Source organism: Thermobia domestica, chromosome 12 (genome assembly GCF_964235325.1).
Source record: "Thermobia domestica chromosome 12, izTheDome1.hap1.1, whole genome shotgun sequence".
NCBI classification, from domain to species: Eukaryota; Metazoa; Arthropoda; class Insecta; order Zygentoma; family Lepismatidae; genus Thermobia; species Thermobia domestica.
The window spans coordinates 117473180-117494183 of NC_137465.1; the positions used below are offsets into that span (position 1 = coordinate 117473180).

At 36.1% G+C, this 21004-nt stretch overlaps 1 protein-coding gene across 2 annotated transcripts in view; it reads left to right on the plus strand.

Moving 5' to 3' along the window:
* The first annotated feature begins 19458 nt into the window (after positions 1 to 19458).
* The window catches only part of LOC145666605 (calcium/calmodulin-dependent protein kinase type IV-like), a 326462-nt gene continuing 324916 nt past the window's right edge, over positions 19459 to 21004 (plus strand). The window contains exon 1 of one of the 2 annotated variants that reach the window (XM_081734012.1): positions 19459 to 19769. Coding sequence is in view for 1 of the 2 variants with exons in the window: in XM_081734011.1 (XP_081590137.1) it covers positions 19657 to 19769 (113 nt within the window). In the remaining variant the exon portion in view is untranslated. The remainder of the gene's footprint in view (positions 19770 to 21004) is intronic. The other variant, XM_081734011.1, reaches the window with a different exon arrangement.

Genomic DNA, 21004 nt, shown 5'->3' on the forward strand with positions numbered 1-21004 from the left:
CTTGTATTGCACCGATTTGTGTCATTGTTGGCTACGTTTAAGATAAATATCAAGGGCATCAGTTGGTGTTGTTTTGTTGATGTGCAAAAACTGTCAGTATTGCAAACTTCCCATGATTTCTGAAAATATACTTTTCTTTAATAAAAAAGTTTTTTCTTCTTCCTCTTCTTTTAGAAATTTAGGACGATGGACATATACGTTGTTTTTTTTTTAGATTGTCTGCCTTTTAAGCTTTCCAACCATATATGATCCATGGCTTTGTGATAATTAGAACGGTGACTAGAGGAATAAATGTAAAGGGTGACGATTTCCATAAATTCCTTGTCGTCGTCTAAAGATGGCGACCATTTTTCAAAATTGCGGGAAAAGCTACAGTGGGATTTTAGGGGACTTTTAGTATGTTATTCGTGACACATTTCCCTACTTTCATAAAAATTTTCAGCTTGTTACTAATTTGTTCCTTTCTTGGCAGAAAAATAAGCTATCTTTACTGGACTAAACTGTGCACTTTCTATTTTACATTCCTATTTCCGTTAGAACCTCCTAGTATTATCCTCTCATCTGCCCCAAGGTCTTCCTAATAGTCTTTTTTCCAATTGAGCTTCCAGTTAAATTTTTCAAAGCGTTCCCGCTTTCTTCAGTTATAGATAAATGCCCTAAATAATATTACGTAGACGGTAGATTATGCAATTCCTTGTCATGAAATCTCCACTATTCGCTATGCCTGTCCCTCTTGCGTCCGAATCTTGAAATCAGGAGTTTATTTTCAAATTAATTTCAGCGTGCAAATACTTGCTCTCAAAGTAAACGACCAGGCACATTTGTCGATACTTAAAGCTTCGAGAACTTTGGCGTAACTAGTGAAGACGAAAGAGTTTGGGCTAAATAATAATAAGAATTCCTTATTTTCAGTCATTTAACTTCTTTGTGGTAGTAGCGTCGTTTGAGGTTTTGTTTAGGGAGGAAACAAGACTCTCCACTGACCTAAGTATTTCACCTTAACCGTCCTCGATTATGCCCTTTAGGATAAGGAAGATAATGATTAAAGCAAATGAATGATGATGCGAGAATTGCCGGAATGAGAATGTAGGAGGCAACGGAAGTATCCTGAAGAAAACAACGGACACGATGTTGTCCACCACAAACTTACTTGGTCGGAGATCTCACCAGGAACCCCATGTAACGAAGGTAAGAACTCTACCACTAAGCCATCGTATCCCCTCGTTTTAGGGTGGCCCATTTTAGTCTTTCCATGGAAATATCTCGAAAATGGTTGAACATAAATGAACCGAACAAAAACTTAAATAGGAAATGCTACGGGGCAAATTGAATGGTGTTGTCGCGGTGCCCCACAGGGCCGCCCTTCATTGGGGCCTAGGACCCATTTTTAAAATTTTAAATGGAAACATGGGTCGAGTGATACCTCGTTCGATAAATCTTCAAACACTAAGCAGCGTTGTGGCTAAAGATTTTTCATATCGGTCACCGTATTCAAAATGGGCACCAGGACGTGATGTCTGTATCAGTTAAAATGTCCAGTACCACTAATATGAAAACGGTTGGAGATAAATGAACAGAACAAAAAGTGAAACAGGAAAATGGCATTGGGCATTCGAATATTTGTTGTGTTCATTTATCTTTAACCGTTTTCATCCTATGAGCCCTAGACGTTTTATCTGATACAAATACCATGTCTTGGTAGACGTTTTGAAAACGGTGACCCATATGAACAATCTTTTGCCACAGCACCCTTTAGTTTTTAAAGATCTATCGAACGAGGTATCACTCGACCCATGTTTCCATTTAAAATTTTGAACTTGGGCCCTGGACCCCCATGGAGGGCAGCCCGGGGGCACCGCGACAATACCATTCGATGTATCAATGGCATTACATTTTTGGGTTTTTGTTCGGTTTAATTATGTTCAACCGTTTTCATAGTGTTACTGGACGTTTTATCTCATACAGGAAAAATCTTTTGCCACAACACTGTTTAGTGTTTGAAGATCTATCGAATGAAGTGTCACTCGATCCATGTTTCTATTTAAAATTTTTAAAGTGGGTCCTGGGTCTCCATGAAGGGCTGTCCCGAGGGGCACCGGAACAACACTATTCGATGTGCCCCGTAGCATTTCCTATTTGAGTTTAATTAATTATTTGAGTATATATATTAATTGTTTTCCAATAACTAATTTCTAATAGTTATTCAAACTCGAAATATAATATTATTTCTTCTTTGCTAGAATTAAGTTGAGATATTTGTAAGTAAGGATTATGAAACAAATCATCGAGCAGAGTCAGAATTTGAGGCAAAATACTCTTTTTGATCACAGTAGTGCATTGAGCAATTTTAGAAAATACTTTTGTCAGTTGTGGGTTGGACTGTGCACAGATTTTACATGATTTAAAATTATATATATATATATATATATATATATATATATATATATATATATATATATATATATATAGGCGCAAATCCCGAGGGATGAGGAGGACATGTCCCCCTCAATCATGGAACTGGGGGACTTCCCCCCCTCAATAATCTGATTTGATATGTGGTTTTTGGGGAGAAATGTGATGATTTGTGTCCAACTGCCACTTCATCTACATCGCATGATATATAGTATACAGCAGGTTCACCTCAGAAATCAGATTCTACCGTAATATGAGTCTCACCTCCCCCCTTCTAGAACAAGCCTCAAATCTGCCCACCTCCCAATGTTGAAGACAACTCTGCTCTCCAAATCCTCCACAGCATTGTTGTTCAACTTCATAAAAATTTGAACATTTCTTAACAAAAAAAAAAAAAAAAAAAAAAAAAAAAAAAAAAGGAACAGTTTTACCAGTTCCCCCTCCCTTAATGTTGAAGACAGATATGGGCCGCTGTATATAATAACAATAGAAGCAACATAGAACTTATCATGCATAAACAGTACAACAAAATCATTGAAACGGGAATGAAACTCTCTGAACGATTAGAAAAAGTACAATAAAAGAACTTTTGCATCTGTGGAAAAAGGAAACACGAATAGAAAGTTGAAAATCAAATGACATAACGGTTCATGCCTCACGCAAACTATATTTCCTTTAACATGCCGACCTTACTTTCTTAATATCAGATATTTGGAAACAAATTCTAGATTAAAAGTTATTTTTGAAAAAAAAAAATTACCTTTCTATGAAATTAACAAAACAAGTATGACGCCATATAATCCAACCAACAGGAAGTAAACTACATATAAGCAGCAACATCTAGAGAGCTTGTTATTTTCCTCACATCTAAAATATCTAAAATGTATAGTTCTTTATCTTTAAAAAATACATATAGCTAACTATTTTTGTTTCTCGATTATAGTGTCTTTTTCTGTTTTAGTTGAAGACGAAGGAAAAGCAATTTCAAGAACTTTTTCGTGTTTATCCAGCTTTATTTTTTCTGTTCTTTTTGTTAACGATTTAGAAAGAGCTAAGAAGTTTATTAATCTTAAACTCGGACTCATAACTTTTGGGGAATAACCACTAGTAAAAAAAAGATGATTACGGGGAAAAGCCGCAACGGACTAAAGCCACGCAACAATTCTCCTTATCTCTTCTCCCCGAACTCCTTCGTGGCTAAGCTGTTAGCGTACACGCCTTTGGCGTCGGACACCTGAGTTCGGTTTCCTGTGGGAGCTCATATGGTTCGGATTTCACGTTAATCAGTAGGTCTCTGTCTCATATTGCTTCGCTACTGAACGGGACGTTAAACTCAAAATCAACTCTCCTGATCTCTCTAAATGAGCTTCTGCTTCGTTGATGTGGTTTTGGTCTGTCACTGTTGATTCTAGACATTTGAAATGTCCGCTTTGTTGAAACAAAATTAAATTATTATGTACCATAACTATTTCCTTCATTAAAGAATGTTTAAAATAAAGCACGATCTTGTGTATGGACAAAGTATAGGCCACCAATAACGTATGTTTGGTCGCCCCATAACTAATAGATCCAATTTTACGCCATCTACAGCACACACATTTCACTGCAGCTTTGGATGAAATTCGAATGTGTTCGCTGGACATGAAGCGTGTTTTGCTACTATAATAAATAACACTTTTCGTTTCCATGCGTAACGTTATGGTTTCAGTAGTAAATCTTCTTAACAGAAGGAAGTCTATAAAACCTAAATATACAGAAAGAATAAAAATGGAAGCGAAACGCGTGTACAGGACAAACACACATATCCCAAAATATAAAGAGAGCAGGATACGTATGTTAAAAACATTTCTTTTTTTTCCTTTTATGCATCAGTTAACTTTTCGATTTATTTTTGATTCTTGTAAGAACCTCTTACTCCAAAACATTTTCTACGTCTTTTTCTCTGTAACTGTTATTTTTTTTCCGTCAGATGTCCATTAGTTTCAAATTCTCATGCACTGCATCCATTATGTACAGATTCAATTCTTTGGAATCGACATTTTTGTTCTCTTGCTTTATTTAATACCTGGATCAAACTCGTGTTATTAGGAATACAAGGTCAACAAGATTCTCCCTTTTTTTTTCTCTCTTTATGATTTATGTTTAAGCACGTTTTGGGAGTGGAATTGATTACCCTGATAGAAAATTGGAAAATAAAAAGAAGGCCAATTGAGATTGGTTATGAAAAAGGAGTCCTAACATTTACTAACTCTACGATCTTCCACAATAGTGCTAACGTCAGTGCCACCTCTTGAGAGAAATCACATCGCTAAAAGTTAACATTTTCTCTACAAGCAAAGGGAATTAGAACAAGCTACACACATAAGAATTAGTATATGTTTTAAGGTTTCTTTCTTAGCATAAAGCAATAAAATGTTAATTTTTGTGGATGTGACTTCCCTCAACATCCGCCTCAGACGTTGAGGGAAACTCGCTGAAGTATAATCGCTTCGAAATTTGTTGGATATATACTCGCTTCGATGAAAATTACTCTGGTTTCAGTTAAAACTCGAAACACTTTTGGAGAAAACGAAAAATTGTTTCGGCTAAAAGCCGAAATCGATTTCGGTGAAATGATGGTTTTCGGTTTTCCTACAAACTGGTATCTAGATTATACATAAATGGTTTTACGCATCCCTACCTTTACGCTTCTCAACTTTCACCCCAGCCAATTTATCACATAAATAAATTTAAAAGCACATTTTCGACGTTAATTTACCGAAATCAGGTCGTCTTAAGACTTCCCTGAATGAAGATAGTCAGATGAATGTGGCTCTGATGTTTGTGAACAGTACAAAGAAGTCTACACGGCGTGCTTGTATCGAAATATTCATTCCAATAACGCCGTTGTGATGTTTAATGCGTAAGCCTAAATGAAAGCCATATCGCCCACGACTTGTGAATGATCTTTTCAAGGATGACCCCATTCACCAATTGCAGTTCTACGAACTGATGTGTGACCAAATCGATTTGAAGCCAGATCTTCTGGATAAGATAATCTGGTAAGATGAAGCTTACTTCAAATTGTCAGTTCACATAAACAGATAACCACGTGTGCTGAACTGATCACAATCCTCATGTTACCATCATTTCTTAACTGAACTATCATAGTATGGATTGGATATCGGACTCGGAATATTGTACACACTTAGTCCCTAGGTCAACACCAAAGGTACACAATTAGTCACTAGGTCAACGAGCAAGACTACTAATTTGTGATTTTCTTATATAACTAATCTATTGTCTCGTTATTATTAGTACTTATCACAGATTTATAATTGAAATTGAATTTGATAATTAGTTATTTCACACGCTTTTTTTAATCTTTAATACTCACCTTAATTCATGTATTGCATAAGTTATAACATTCGTTATTATATGATCTTGATTACAAATTAGTCAGCCTGTCACTATATAGTCTACTTACTATTCAGTTCAAAACCTTTTGTCGTCCCGAATTCTGTCGAGGAATTTCAAACTTAAAGTATATAAAGCTATAGTCACGTCTGTTGTTTTGGATGGTTGCGAAACATGGTCGCTTACTCTAAGGGAAGAACGCAGACTGAAAATATTCGAGAATAAAATTCTGAGGAGAAAATTTAGACCTACTGTAAGTGGAAAAGGATGGCGGAAACTTCATAATGAGGAACAGCATAATTTATACCGTTTATCAAACATTGTCAGAGTCGTCAAGTCTAGGAGGCTCATATGGATAAGTCATGTAGCCAGAATGAATGAATGTATAAAGGCTTTTAAAGTTTTTACTGGAAATTCAATCGGAAAACGCCCATTAGGAAGACTGGTCGGCACAGATGAGAGGATAATATTAAGATGGATCTCGCAGAAACAGAAGTACAAAGTAGAAACTGGATCCAGTTGACTAAGGACATAAATTGATGGAGAGCTTTGGTGAACGCGGTATTCAAGCTCCGGGTTCCATAGGCCATAGAGTTAGTCAGTTAGTTAGTCACTATATGCCAGTCCTTTCCACTGGCCGGTTTATGATCTAGGAGAGCACTCTTTTATAATCTTGAATACTGACCCGACCCGACCCGCGACCCGACTCGATGACCCGACCCGAGAAACCGACCCGAGCTGACCCGACTGACCCGACCCGAGCTGATCCGACTGACCCGACCCGACAACCCGACCCGAGTTGACCCGACCCGACCCGTTTGAGAGCACTATGGTCACGACACGGTGAACGCCAAAATGCACTTCCATTGGGAATTAAACCCGGACCACGTGTACCGAAGTCTTACACGTTAACCACTAGCTAGATCAAGCGGGGGATTTGTATATGCATCTTAATGAATATTTGGCACTTTTGAGGTTTGGCTATTTCTTTTTATAACTGATACCAATGTCCGACGTGGGAGAAATTTATTTATTTATTTTTGCTTTAGTTCTATGTGACGAAATTTTTATTCAAGGTCAGTGTTCTCACCTGCTTGGACGGCAGGGGGTCTCGGAAGGCAGTAGCAAGAGTCTCTTGGTGGAGACAAAAGGAAATCGTTTAACTACAATGATAAGGGTTGAGGAAACGGGAGAACACCTGTGATTTTTTCCAACCCTTCAACTTTCATTCCAAAATAGGTTCTTATGATTCCGGGACCCGCGCCACTTTGATTTTCTTTCTCTGTAATTAAAACGTATTTTACAGTATATATAGTTGCAAGTAAGAAGATACATAATATGAATTTTGTAATTTAAAATTTAAAAATACAGTATGATAATTAATTAATTATAAAGTACTAATTTTATTTCATCACTTTCAGCCCAACAAATGAAATTCAAACAATTCGCATCCTGGGCCTTGGTCATCAATACTGCGTCTTATTCTTTGTCTTGTACAGTCAAGTCTTGGTCCTGCATTTCGTAGTCTTGGTGGTCTTTCATGCCATACAAGAGCCAAGAATGCTCGCCTCATCGGTACAAATGAAGACCAAGTGTGATTTCGATTATGGTCTTTCGTACTATACGGAAAGCAAGAAAATATGCTCATCGCTACTTTGTGATCACCAAAACAAGGCCAAGAGAAGATTACTATGCACTTCGTATTGCATATCTAATCTTTATCTTATTCTTGTATCGATGTTCTTGGGCTTGGTGAAATAACATGAAATATTCAATTTAAGGTCCCTCGATTCTGCACCGAGGCTAAGGGATATGGTGACCATGAGAAATGAATGCAATGGTGGAATGAAGAAAATGGGAGGAAACAGGAGAATCTCGAGAAAACCCACTACACGGCGTTTCTCCACCACAAAGCTCACTTAGCACAAGCTGGGATCGAACCATGGACATCATGCACCAGAGATGAATTCTCTACCACTGAGCTACCGCGGCCCTGCTTGGGCTTGGTCGTCTATATCCAATCTTTCTTTTGACCTTGCTTAAACAACTTCTAGTTTTGTTCTAAATCCAGACTCCATATTGGCGTAGATATTAATATTACAGTAGATTGGTAAAATCAATCTTCCACATTTAAAAATTAAAGTTCACACAAGTACAAAAATAAGCATTTACCATAAAAACACTAGCTGCAAGTGTTCAAAATAAATTTATGGTTTCTATAAAATCAATTGAAAATTGCTATTTTTAATTAGACAGCTAGTGAAAAACAGCAGCTTTCGACTCCTGCCAAGTTTAAGCTCAACCTAAACTCAGTTGACCAAAGTGAACTGACCCGACTGACCCGACCCGACAACCCGACCCGAACTGATCCGACTGACCCGATTGACCCGACCCGACAACCCGGCTCGAATAACCCGACCCGAGCTGACCCGATTGATCCGAACCGAGCTGACCTGACAACCCGACCCGAGTAGCCTGACCCGAAACCGACCTGAGTTACCCGACCCATAACCTGACTCGGGTCGGGTCGGGCACGGGTCGGGTTGGGTCAACCCGACCCGTTTGAGAGCACTATTGCGGAACCATCGACTACCCTATCGATGATCTTTGCTTGTTACCATTGTCATTTATCAATGTCATGTTGCCTATCAGTTCCTCTCCCTCTTCGTGTGGTTTACCGAGAATGGGAGCAAGAAACTGTGACGTTATAGAGCATTTAGTTGGAAATGACTGCTACAGACCATCCCTGGTTGAGCTGAATTCACAAATATCTGTGTCTGTTTACAGCAAGTAGAATGGTTGTACTTGATGACGAAATTCAAAAGGTGAATTGGAGCCTTGTTGATACCTAATAGTATTATCCTCACCACTGACACTGACTTGATGACGTGCTACAGCATTTTTTTACAAATTGCTTTTTCAGAGAATTCCGAGACGGTCTCCAAAAGAATGAGAATTTCCGATAGATTGTTTTTGTTAGATCCTTACCGAGGTTTTTACTTTTTCCTTTATTTCTTGTTTGCTGCACTATAGAGCTACTAGAATATTCTAGTTCCTATTCCTTGTATCATAGACAACCCTAGTTTCATTGCAATAAATACAGAAGGTTACTCTCATAAATACTGATACCCACATTTAGTTAGGGCAACTAAACTTTGCCAATCTAGTTGAACATTAGCAAGAAAGGCCCGAAATATTTCTATTAAAAAAAAACAAAAAAAACATTAATTTAATATGTCAGTGATCTTCAAATCTCTCCTGAATCTTTATGCTCGCTACATGACTTAGGACATTACCTCTCATCCAGATCTCCTAGTCGCTACTTAACAAACATTTAGGTCCGAAACAGATAAAGAGAATTAGATTTTGTGTGATGGAAATGAATCTTGATGGATAAGAAAATTGTATTCTAATTCCAAATACCCTTTCAGATTGTACAGTTTATCATGGTATCCGATCCACATTTGCTTCCACTGGGTATTGAAAGGGTGTCTGTTGAATCAAATACTACTACTACTACTACTACTACTACTACTACTACTACTACTACTACTGCTGCTGCTGCTGCTGCTGCTACTGCTACTACTACTACTAGTACTACTACTACTACTACTATTACTACTACTACTGCTACTACTACTATTACTACTACTACTACTACTACTAATAATAATAATAAAAAGAAGAAGAAGAAGAAGAAATTAAATTAAATCTTTGAGCTTTACGTCCGACGATTATGCCAGTCAGGCTAAAGGAGACGGTGATGATGAGTAATGAATGAAATGGTGGAATGAAGAAAGTGGGAGGAAACGGGAGAACCCCGAGGAAACCCACGCACACGGTGTTTGTCCACCACAAAGTCCACTTGGCAGGGGCAAGAAGAAGAAGATTAGGATTTAGATTTCTGGGCTTTCAGCATCTATGGCCACGTTAGCCAGTCACGTATGATGGATGACGTCCCTCGGCCATCACATTATGCGAGGAAAGGGAAGGAAGAAAGCGGCTTGAGAGCTGTATGTTAGGAGCCATCGCAGTATTTGCCTAGTGTGAATGAGGAAAACCCAGGAAAACCTCACTCACGATGGCTCACCTGAAAAAGCTATTAGACCTACACTTTTTCGACCGAGTTCCGTCACCGGACATCGAACCCGGGACCGCTCGCACCAAAGGTTAACGATTACTTACGCGGGATCACAATAATAATAATAATAATAATAATAATAATAATAATAATAATAATAATAATAATAATAATAATAATAATAGTAGTAGCAGTGGTAGTAGTAGTAGTAGTAGTAATGAAGAAGAAGGATTTCTACATAAAATTTAGAGTTTGAAATGAGAGTATTAAAGCTGTTAGCCAAGCTTACTTCCACTGTTTTGAATGTTAATAACATAAAGAGAACGAAGGATACCAAAAATGTAGAACGTGAACCAAATAGCATCTTCAAAATGTGCTATTACAAAGAAAATAAGCAAAGTATACTCCAATAATTGTTTTCAAGACCTTTTGTGTCGTTCGTGTATAAATTTGCGTGCCCAACAATTATAACGTCATATGCTGCGAGCCCAAATTTCTGGTAAATAATAAAATATTTGGAACAGTGGCAAATCTAAAAGTAAAAACTGGGGAGGCTAGCCAGAACCCAGACTATTATAGGTATATCATGAGTTTACAATTTTTCATGGTCCTGCAGAAGTTTCCAGCTTAACTCCCTTCCGTTGGATATTATGGCTAGGTTGGACGTTAACATTATAGACTTCAAGTACTGTTTTACACATTGTATAACAGAAAAATTGCAATTGAAATTATATCTAATGTTTCAAAAATTTTCCAATAAAGAATAGAGGGCATCACTTACTCTAAACTTTTAAAAATATATAAATAATAACTTCAATTATTTTTGTCGCTCAAAAATCTGGACAGGCCTAGATCCACGACCCAGGATTAGATCCGCCACTGGTTTGGAAACAGTTAAAAACATACTTTTTAAATAGTACTATGTTGTAGACATGGCTTACTTCCTACAGTTTTGATACTATTCTTCATTCTCTTTAAATTATCCACTAAAACTTAAAAAAAGAAAAAAATGAGGCTGAACTTTACTGAAGAGATCTAACTTTGAAAATATTATTTCAATATTGAGGTCTTCGTCAAGTTAGTTAACGATTCGGATCGTCCATCCACTGTATGCGATTAATGGCAAAAGAGCTTGTTTCACTTCATAACCTTCCTGTTGTTGCGAGAAAGGATAGGAACGTGACCTTGCACAGCGTGAAGTGCAAGTGTACTTTCATTAACAAAGCTCTTGTCTTTTTATTTTAACTCGTCTGAATACTTATACAGAAGAGGTGTTGCCGTCATCGTGCGATAGAAAATGGAATATTATGAAAACAGGTCGCTTGCGATGATGAAGGTTTTGTGAAAGGCTTTTTTTCTTAAGAGCCAAAGACACAAATCATTTCCCAATCTCATATAGTGCCAACGGGCAAACGCATACATAAAGAACAACCAATAATATAATACCAAACCAATATGCGCACCGAAGTCCATATAAGAAGCTTAAGTAGCATAATTGATTTATTAATTTTATTCATTAACCTATGTTCTTAGAAAGTCGGTAAGCGTTGTCGGTGAATCGTCTACTCGTCATTGATGTACTTAACGTTCAATTCCAGGCACGGACGGGAAATTCTGCCTCCTTCTCCCTAGATCTCGAAAATCACAAGTGCTAGAAGCGTGCCCTTTTCACTGGTCGATTTCAAATTTTGTGTAGATGATCCAGTTGTAACTGAATATTTAAAAAAATTGGTCGTTATTTATTTATTACATTTTTAGGGGTGCACTGGAAGCATGGAAATTTTAAAATAAAACATCATATCCTAAGAGTTATATATTCCAACACAACACGGTTGCATATACGGGTTGTATATCACTCAGGCGTGTTTCAGGGTCAAAGGATAAAAAACGAAGGATAACCATTTCTCCAGTTTAAGATGAATCTTTATTGTTTGGAGTGTTTTGCCCAATGAATACCATATATCACTGACATTATAATTAATTGCGTATATAATGTATGTGCTTATTACGTACTGCATGCAAGAAGAAATAAAACACTGATCAAGATCATACATGAATTAGAAACTCCAACCGGAAGTAGAGTCAATCTTGCAAACGGTGCGAGATATTGAAAAAATGATCGAAAAAACCTCGCCTTTATGGTATCCCTTGCCGATTTTTATCAAGACGTCTTTACTTATGTCTCTAAAGCAGCGTTTCCCAACCTTTTTCAACTTGCGGCACACTACAGGTGTAACTTGAATTCCTGCGGCACACTCATATAGATATTATTATTATTATTATTATTATTATTATTATTATTATTATTATTATTATTATTATTATTATTATTATTATTATTATTATTATTATTATTATTTGTAAATATAAAATATAGTGGTATTTTTTTATGTGATTACTGATCTCACAGAGAAGAAAGCTCGATTTTTCGGGGATACTGGTTTTTCCCCGTGGTAAATCATTATCTTATTTTTCATTCTAATTTAAAAATAGAAAACAATTGCAATGAAATATAGGACTCAGGTTTCTAAAAATACAATTCCTTTTTCGAAAACTGTATCCAACCTTTCACAAAGAAGGAAGATCACTAAATAATAAACGAACAAACAAATCTCTTACTTTTAAACACAAATGTATGTAAATTGTATGCATGTTTGCTTTGTCGAAAGGATTGAATGATATTTTAAAATTTCAAATTACGAAATTGTCTGCAACAATAAAGAAAAAATAATGGTCATAACAATGATAAATAATTTTTTCAACATTAAAAATGTACAGAAAAGTAAGTCAGTATGAAACTTAAAATTGTAGATTCATAGTAGAGATTCATAGTAATGTGAAATACAAATATACATTTTTCCTTATGTCTTGCAATTTGATTGCTATAGAATTAATAATTTTGTTTCAATTTCCTCGCGGCACACCAGCGACCCACTCGCGGCACACTAGTGTGCCGCGGCACACCGGTTGGGAAACGCTGCTCTAAAGGGACATGTACAGATGTTGTGAGGAATGACAAGGAGATTCATGCTCATATGTGAATGATGCTCTGTGTAGAGAGTGCAGTTTCAGCTGATAATAATAATAATAATAATAATAATAATAATAATAATAATAATAATAATAATAATAATAATAATAATAATAATAAAAGTTGGTCAGAAACACATTAATAACTCGGAAGAAAACGCTATTTCCTAGAATGTAGTACTTTTGTTCAACGACATGAAATTTCAACTCCTAACAAATACAAACACAAATTCAGTCAAACGTCTATATTATAATTGTTGCATTAAAAATGCACTGATAATCTGTAACACGAACAATCTCGTTACGTTTGATCGCTATAATAATAATAATAATAATAATAATAATAATAATAATAATAATAATAATAATAATAATAATAATAATAATAATAATAATAATAATAATAATAATGTTATGAAGAAAATTATTTTGACGTCTTCGTATATATTTGTCAAATAAATGTGACTGAGGTTTGAAACGTAATAGCTCATCGGATTTTGTTTTTCTAGTACTTAGAAATAGAACTTTATATTTTTAAAAAAAGACATCACTATCTTCAAAAAAGAACCGACTATGCTCAGGTTCGAACTGCCGTTCTTTGTTTCTAGAATTTGAAAAGTATTACTAAACACGCTTGGCTACAGATTTTTTTTTTTTTTTTTAAAAAAAAAAAGATCAACCGATCATACTTCATTTTCCTAAGCACCCGAGTTTCCTCGTATACAAGGTTTCGTTAATATTTATCAAATTCGACAGAGACACGAACACAAACATATCCAGGACAGTTAAAACTCTTAATGATCTCCACCGGGAATTGACTCGGAACCTCGTACACCAAACGTGGACGTGCTAGCAACTAGACCAGCGGGGAGGGCAATAAAAGCAACTTGTACGAAAATGCTAATCGAATTGTTGTGATATTGCTAATCGAATCGCTCCAAGTACATATTTACACTTGAAGTTTTAAATAGCCACTAGCTGAACCTGCAAAGCGTATCGTTCTGTTATGACCATGAATCTCCTCATTGTGCATGTCTCCTTATTCACAGAAGTAAAGGATAGGAGACTCACAAAGGAAGTGAATTGCTATGTATAGACGTTGGAGTGATTTTGTAGCAAATTTGTAGAAGTAACACGATATCAAGTGGAAATATTTTTTTCTAATAAATCCATATTCGTCCGAGTACGCTTCATTGCGTCTCTTGGGGCCTTTGAAGTTGCCAGCATGCAATAAATTTTGCCATCCAGATCTAACAAGGAGAAGGTAGACTTTGGTAAGTGAACTTTGGGGCCATTTTTTGCAACGTGGTAGTACACATATAAAGAGTTAATATTACAAACTGCGAGAGCGCAATGGCCAAAAATAACCGAGAAAAACCGTCTTAAAGTCTTCTACCCGCCACATATATCGTAAGACGCGCAAACTTATCAAGTGACGGCGTGGCAGAGTGAGAAGAACCTGAGACTCAAATGCAAAATGTCCCGGGTTCGATTCCCCTTCGAGTCAAACTTATATTTTCGTTTTTTGCTTCAAGCAATAAAGTAGCCATTTGCAACTATAAGTAAAATATTAATTCACCATATGTTTATCATGTATTAAAACAACAGAAATTTTCAATCACTAGTAAAATCTTTCAATGTTCCATGTTTGAATGAGAACTGGGAAGTCTACACAAAATTTGGAATTGACCAGTGAAAACGGCACGTTTGTAGCACGTGTGGTTTTCGAGATCACATTGTCAAAAGGTTTGGGGACAAACATATAAACCTAGCATTTTAATATATAGATTTTCTGTCTTTTTCAGTAATTTAAACTAAAGATATTGATTTATTTCGTATATTGGAACTGTGCATGAAGTGTTAATTGTATGCTCATCGCAGAAATACGTTTTTTCCTCTTCTTTACATTTCACATCTTTGTGTGCGCGCTTACTGCGCACTGTGTCGAGTCAGTTTTCCTCAAATTTATCCCAGAATATTGTTTGCGTAATTTATCTGACATAGTAAAGTTGCATAACAATAAAAGATGTTTTGCTTATAATTTTCTTTTTTTGCTTTGTTTTATTTCAAAAGTCATAAATAATTATTCTTTACTACAATGCTTTGTTAAAGAAAGCACGAAGAAGCAATAATAGATGAAAAACTGTTATTAATGAAAATGTAGAAATTACTGTACATGCGAACCTTTTTTTTTTTTTTTTTTTGCAAATGACGGTACATATTGAAGTACAAGAAAAATACATAGCGGTAGGCAGCAATAATCGAAAGGGTTATTAGAAACCAGAAATTACATAAGGAATCGCTGACATATTGGTGTGATAAAAGGGGGTTGTGGTGTAAAATAGATTAAGAAAGACTTTTAAACAATGGATATTTTAAAATGTACAAATATGGTTGGTTATCCTACGTACTTATGTTGGTTCCAAACTTAAGAATTTAAAAATATAGGTCTAACTGCATTTTGTAAGGAACAGGACAATAATTAAAATTACTTTTCCATATGTAAAGTTTAATGGTTTCATAGTTAATGTGCATTGTAAGTCAGAACAATCAGAGACGACTCGTGAGGGAAGACACCGGTAAAAAAATATTTTTTCGCTTGAAAATAAAATAATAAAATTTCCGTAACAAATTAATTATTGCGTAGAACAATTAATACATCAAACAACAGTTTCCTTATTTCCTTAATTTCAAGTGATAAAGCTTTATTAGTTTTTTGGCAGTGTGACTTCCCTCACGAGTCGCGTCTCAGAGCAACTTAACATTTGCTTTAATTGATATAAATTTTTCAATGTTTAATTCGATTTTGAATTCTGAAATGGGTTTGACAAGAAAATATATAAAATCACCCAGGTGCACACGCAGAGTTATTTGTTGTGAGGGATTCAAGGTTTGGGGATTCCTAGCTTTGGGGGAGGTCCAATACTGCAAGCCACTACGTCTATATAGTATTGAACGTGTATAATTCGCAACTGAAAAGACTATAAGTAATTGCGAATACTTCCACCAATATTTTCAGAAAAGAAATGTTAGAACTAAATTGTCTTTATAAGAAAAAGAGTGCAGATGATGTGTAAGGTTAAATTTTTATGCTACATCAATCATTTCCTTGTTAAACAAGTATAGTTTCATTGGAATGAATTTAAATGAAATATTACAGTTTAACGTCCTACGTTATGCCCTTTAGGCTAAAGGAGACGATGATTAAGGCAAATGAATTATGTTGGGAAAAATGGTGGAATCAAAATGTGGAAGGAAAGAGGAGTACTCCGAGAAAACCCACAGACACGATGTTGTCCATCACAAACTTCCTTGGATAGGGATCGAACCAGGGACTCCAAGCACCAGAGATAAACGTTCTATTACTGAACCACCGTGGGTGTGCCCCTGGACTCACCTAAATCTTCCAATTAATCAACTGTTCAGGATGGTGCAAATGAAGAGATTGAAAACGATTCTTATTCTTATGTTTTATTACTTCAGTATATACAGTATATATATAATATTAATAAATAAAGAGTTTAGAATAATACAAGTTGTGTCCAGAAAGTAATGAGTCTGGCCGCCACGTGGTGCTCCAGTCGCCAGTAGTACGTTTCCCGGGGAGATTGTGGTGGTTGGGGGGTCAAGGCTAAGCAATGCACTAAGTGGCACTTGCGTCCGAACTCTGACGTAATGAGGATCACGCGTGGCACAAAGCTGTTTTTGAGTTTTTGTCACGGCTGAAATAATGCGAAATGGGGCGCATTCGTTGGAGCAGCGCTACGGGATTAAATTTTGCTCTGGACGCCTTTCAATGAGTGGCCGGGACAAAAATGTGGCCAAAGTGACAAATCTCCCGGACTCCGTCCATCGTTCGCTTCATGTTTTCAATGGTCTCCCGTCCGTTCTTGTACTCACAGAACCATCAGAAAACTTGGACCCTTGACAGAGTTGTGCAAGTATCTCGGAAGCGGTTTCGCCCAGGTGAAAGCAAAATTTAATAGCGTAGCTCTGCTACAGAGAACAATTCTTTTGTCACATTCTTTGCCAAGACAAAAACTTTAAAAAAAATGCGCCGCGCGTGACCTTACTGCGTCAGAGCTCGGACGAGACTGCCAGCTACAGTGACCAGCGTTGCCAGACTCACAGCTCGGAATTATTCCAAAACTTGGTCGAAATTATGCTAGATTCGGTCAAATTATGGTAGATCCTCATAATTACTAATTCAGAAGTTTTTAAAGAAAAGAAAACCGAAGTTGACATACGATGACGTAACTTAAAATGCGAAGAGCGCAAGAATGCGAGGATAGAACTCAGTACTTCATGCACCAAATCTTTTAACTCAACTAAACTAGTGCAGTCATTGCCAGACTCACAGCTTGGAATTGTTCTGAATCTTTGTCGTATAAATGAATACAAAGTGTTTGCTTAGATATTTTGAAAGAAAATGACCTCGCAGTCAAAGGATTAGAAAACACTGGGTGGAGCTACAATAATAATAATAATAATAATAATAATAATAATAATAATAATAATAATAATAATAATAATAATAATAATAATAATAATAATAATAATAATAATAAATGCATCTCTGAGGTGGACTGGGTCAAACACATGGCGAAAGGCCTTTGAGTCACCTGCATTTGTGTGCTATATGTTTCATCATAACGTCAAGAAGCTACCGTCTCCAATAAAACTCATTTTCAGAAGCACTAAATTATTTTTATTCCCACGCCCCTTCTCTAAAGCATCGGTAAATAAATGACATCCCGCCGTTTCGAACTTGCTTCGAATGCTTCGAAGACTGCCTGTATGGTTTACCGACTGTATGAACGAATGGGAGAGGATACGTTTCTGCCGGTTTTTTTTTTTTTTTTCTTCCCACGACCAACTTCTTTCTCATCTCCAGGTTTTGCTGCTTTTTGATAAACTTGCTGAAATTATGCTAGATTTGGGCAGAATGCTGAAAGCAAGATGCTAGATGCTAAAGACATGTAATCTGGCATTGCTCACAGCGACCCAATGCGTTGTTAGCTTGGAGACCCCACCACAATCCCCCCCCCCCGGGGAGCTGGAGCGCCGCGCGGCGGCCAATCTCATTACTTTATGGACACATCCTGTATTTGTGTTGTGTTAAGGACAAATTTAAAATGAAACACAATAAAGGATAAATTCCTAAAAAGTGCCTCCCAATTACATGAGTCCTGAACCTTTCTTTCTTTCTTTCTTTCTTTCTTTCTTTCTTTCTTTCTTTCTTTCTTTCTTTCTTTCTTTCTTTCTTTCTTTCTTTTTCTTTCTTTTCTTTTCTTTTCTTTTTTTTAAACTGTGAGGCACGGCACGGACGCCTACACATTTAATTTTTTGTATTTGCATAGTAAGTATCTATCCTGTTGTGTTTTATTTAATCTATATATATAAATAAATATTAACAACAATTAAATTTCAAACTTTATTTATGTTGAAAGCAAAGAAAATGCAGTGCATACTCGTAGATATGGGGGACCTTGGTATTATTTATGTCTTTCTGAGTTGTAAATAATTTCAAGGAACCCTAGAGGTTCGCAGACCACCAATTAGGGAAGATTTTCCTAAAAGATAAAGCGTAGTTAATTTCTTAAATAAAACTTAATGTAGGTTGTTTTATTAATAATTCATATTACAATTTCGGCAATATATTGTCGAAATCGACACATATTTTAATGTATTTGCTTGAGTGCAAATTTTATTTTTATTTAAATGAAATCTTTCAGTTTAAGGTCCCATAATTATGCTTTTTTAGGCTAAGGGAGACAATGATTAAAGCAAGTGAATGATTACGGAAGAGTTGGTGGGATGAGAAAGTAGGAGGAAAAGGAGTACCTTGAGAAAATCCACGAACACGACGTTGTCCACCACAAGCTTACTTGGCTGGGAATCGAACAAGGGACCCCACGCAACAGAAATAAGCGCTCTATCACAGAACCACATTGCTCCTTTTTTTTTTATTTAAATTTCATAATACCAAAGTTATTAGAAATAAATTAATCAGAAATGAGCGTTTCGTAATTAGAAATGACCAATATTCAGATACAGGAATACGCCAAGGTAATCAGGTAAATCAACTTTGATCCTTCATAGCTCTTTCTTCAATAATGTTTACATCGTGCCTCCAATTTGAAGACGCGAACTTGTTCTTCAGATGTAAACCTATTGACCCACCATGAGGTGTAACGAACTTCATTGGGAGAAACTGTATTGAATAAAGAATATCTCTATTAGATAATCATGATATCAATAGATAATTACAATATTAAAACATGCAACGCAACAAAAACATATGTAAACGAACGTGCGAAAACAAACCAACAACAGTCCCATTTAAATGAATGTGATAAAGCATCCAATATGTTCTCTTTAAATTCCATTGCATACACTCGCTGACACTATCTGGCTCGTAACTGATTGTGAGAAACCTGTCTCTTTCCATCCACCCCCGACTACGTAATAGCATTTTCCACGCTGTGGGATTGGCGCCCTTGTATATGACGTTACATGACGTAACTTTTCGCGCGTACCAGCAGACGAAAGAGCTCAGTGGCATATCGGTCGCGTACAAGCGCATGCAGTGTGGTGTTGTTTTCGTGAGTAATAATAGGTACGGGAGCAGTGAGTGTTCTAAATGTGTTAGCGGTCTGATATAATAAAATAAATAAATAATAAAATAAAAAGAAAAAGGATATATTTGTTGAGGGGCATCACTCTTTGTGGTTGAGATGGAAGTGTCGGAGTCAAATGACAACGATGAAAATGAACAATATTGGATTCCTGAAAGTGTTCGAGATCGCGTCCTTGAAGATGAATATATATTGGGAGATGTAATTGGAAGGTAAGATTGTTTAATCTCTCTTTTTTTTTTTTTTTTTTTTTTTTTTTTACAATTCTTCGAATAGGAGAGAGCTGCAAAGAATAAAAAATAATTCTTCCTATAAAGTTTAACTATTTTAAAAAAATGACAATAAATCAAATAAAATTTTCTATAAAATATTATACAAGAGAGAATAAAATATAAAATATTATACGTATCAAATGATTATATATATACACTCACATTGTTTATTTCAAATGTTCCTAATATTTTGAAAGTTCTCTTAGGATTTTAACAAAATTTCTTGCAATACTTGGATGTATAGACTTTTTTGGATTTGATTCGATTTTAACATCCCTTTCAACAGCGAGGCTATACATGACATTGACCTACAACTTAACGTGGAATCCAAACCACACGAGCTTCCGCCGGGAATCGAATCCAGGTCTTCCCCGCCGAAAGCTCGTACGCTAACCACTTAGCCACGTGTATAAATTTATTACGTAAATCTCTGACAATAATGTTTGTATATCTGTATTGTAGAAATATGCTTTGTTCTTTTTAGTAGCGTATACAAGGGAGGTTTCGAGATTGATCGAGATATTATATCCCGATCCTTGAATCCGCGCAGACGCGGATTCAACGGGGGCTATAGCCCCCCTTGACGCTCAGGTATATACTGGATAAAATAGGCTTCAGTCCTGCTGTACACTGGATGAAGCTTCAAACTATGGTTTAGCCCCTCCCTTGATCATATCCTGGATCCGTTACTGTATATACACATCAAGCTGGAAGACACCTTGATGAAATTCTGCTAGAAATTTGCTAGAAATTAAAAAAATACGTCATTTCCACAAAAAATAACCTTTTGGCTATAATTCTGTTCGAAGTAATACGGGCTCTTAAATAACCATATTTACAGCATCAAACAAGAATACATTCACATTTCCACTTTTTGGTATACACCGTGTATGTTTTACTTTACGTTTTTTCCGCACTGGATTTCTAAAAATAAAAGAAAAGAAAGTCTTATATGCTTCATTTATCCTGAAAGAGACGCTAAACTCCAATCAAGAATCACCTAACTAACTTACCATCATCACCTGAAAAGTCTTCATACACAGTGCCTGAACTAACTTTGACTTAGTATAGGAATTCCCCACTATCGAACTTACCCTTCTTCCTTGTTTTCCTTCCACGATGCCGACTATTACTCCCAATAGAATACAATTTCCTTTCAAACACTATCCTAGTCA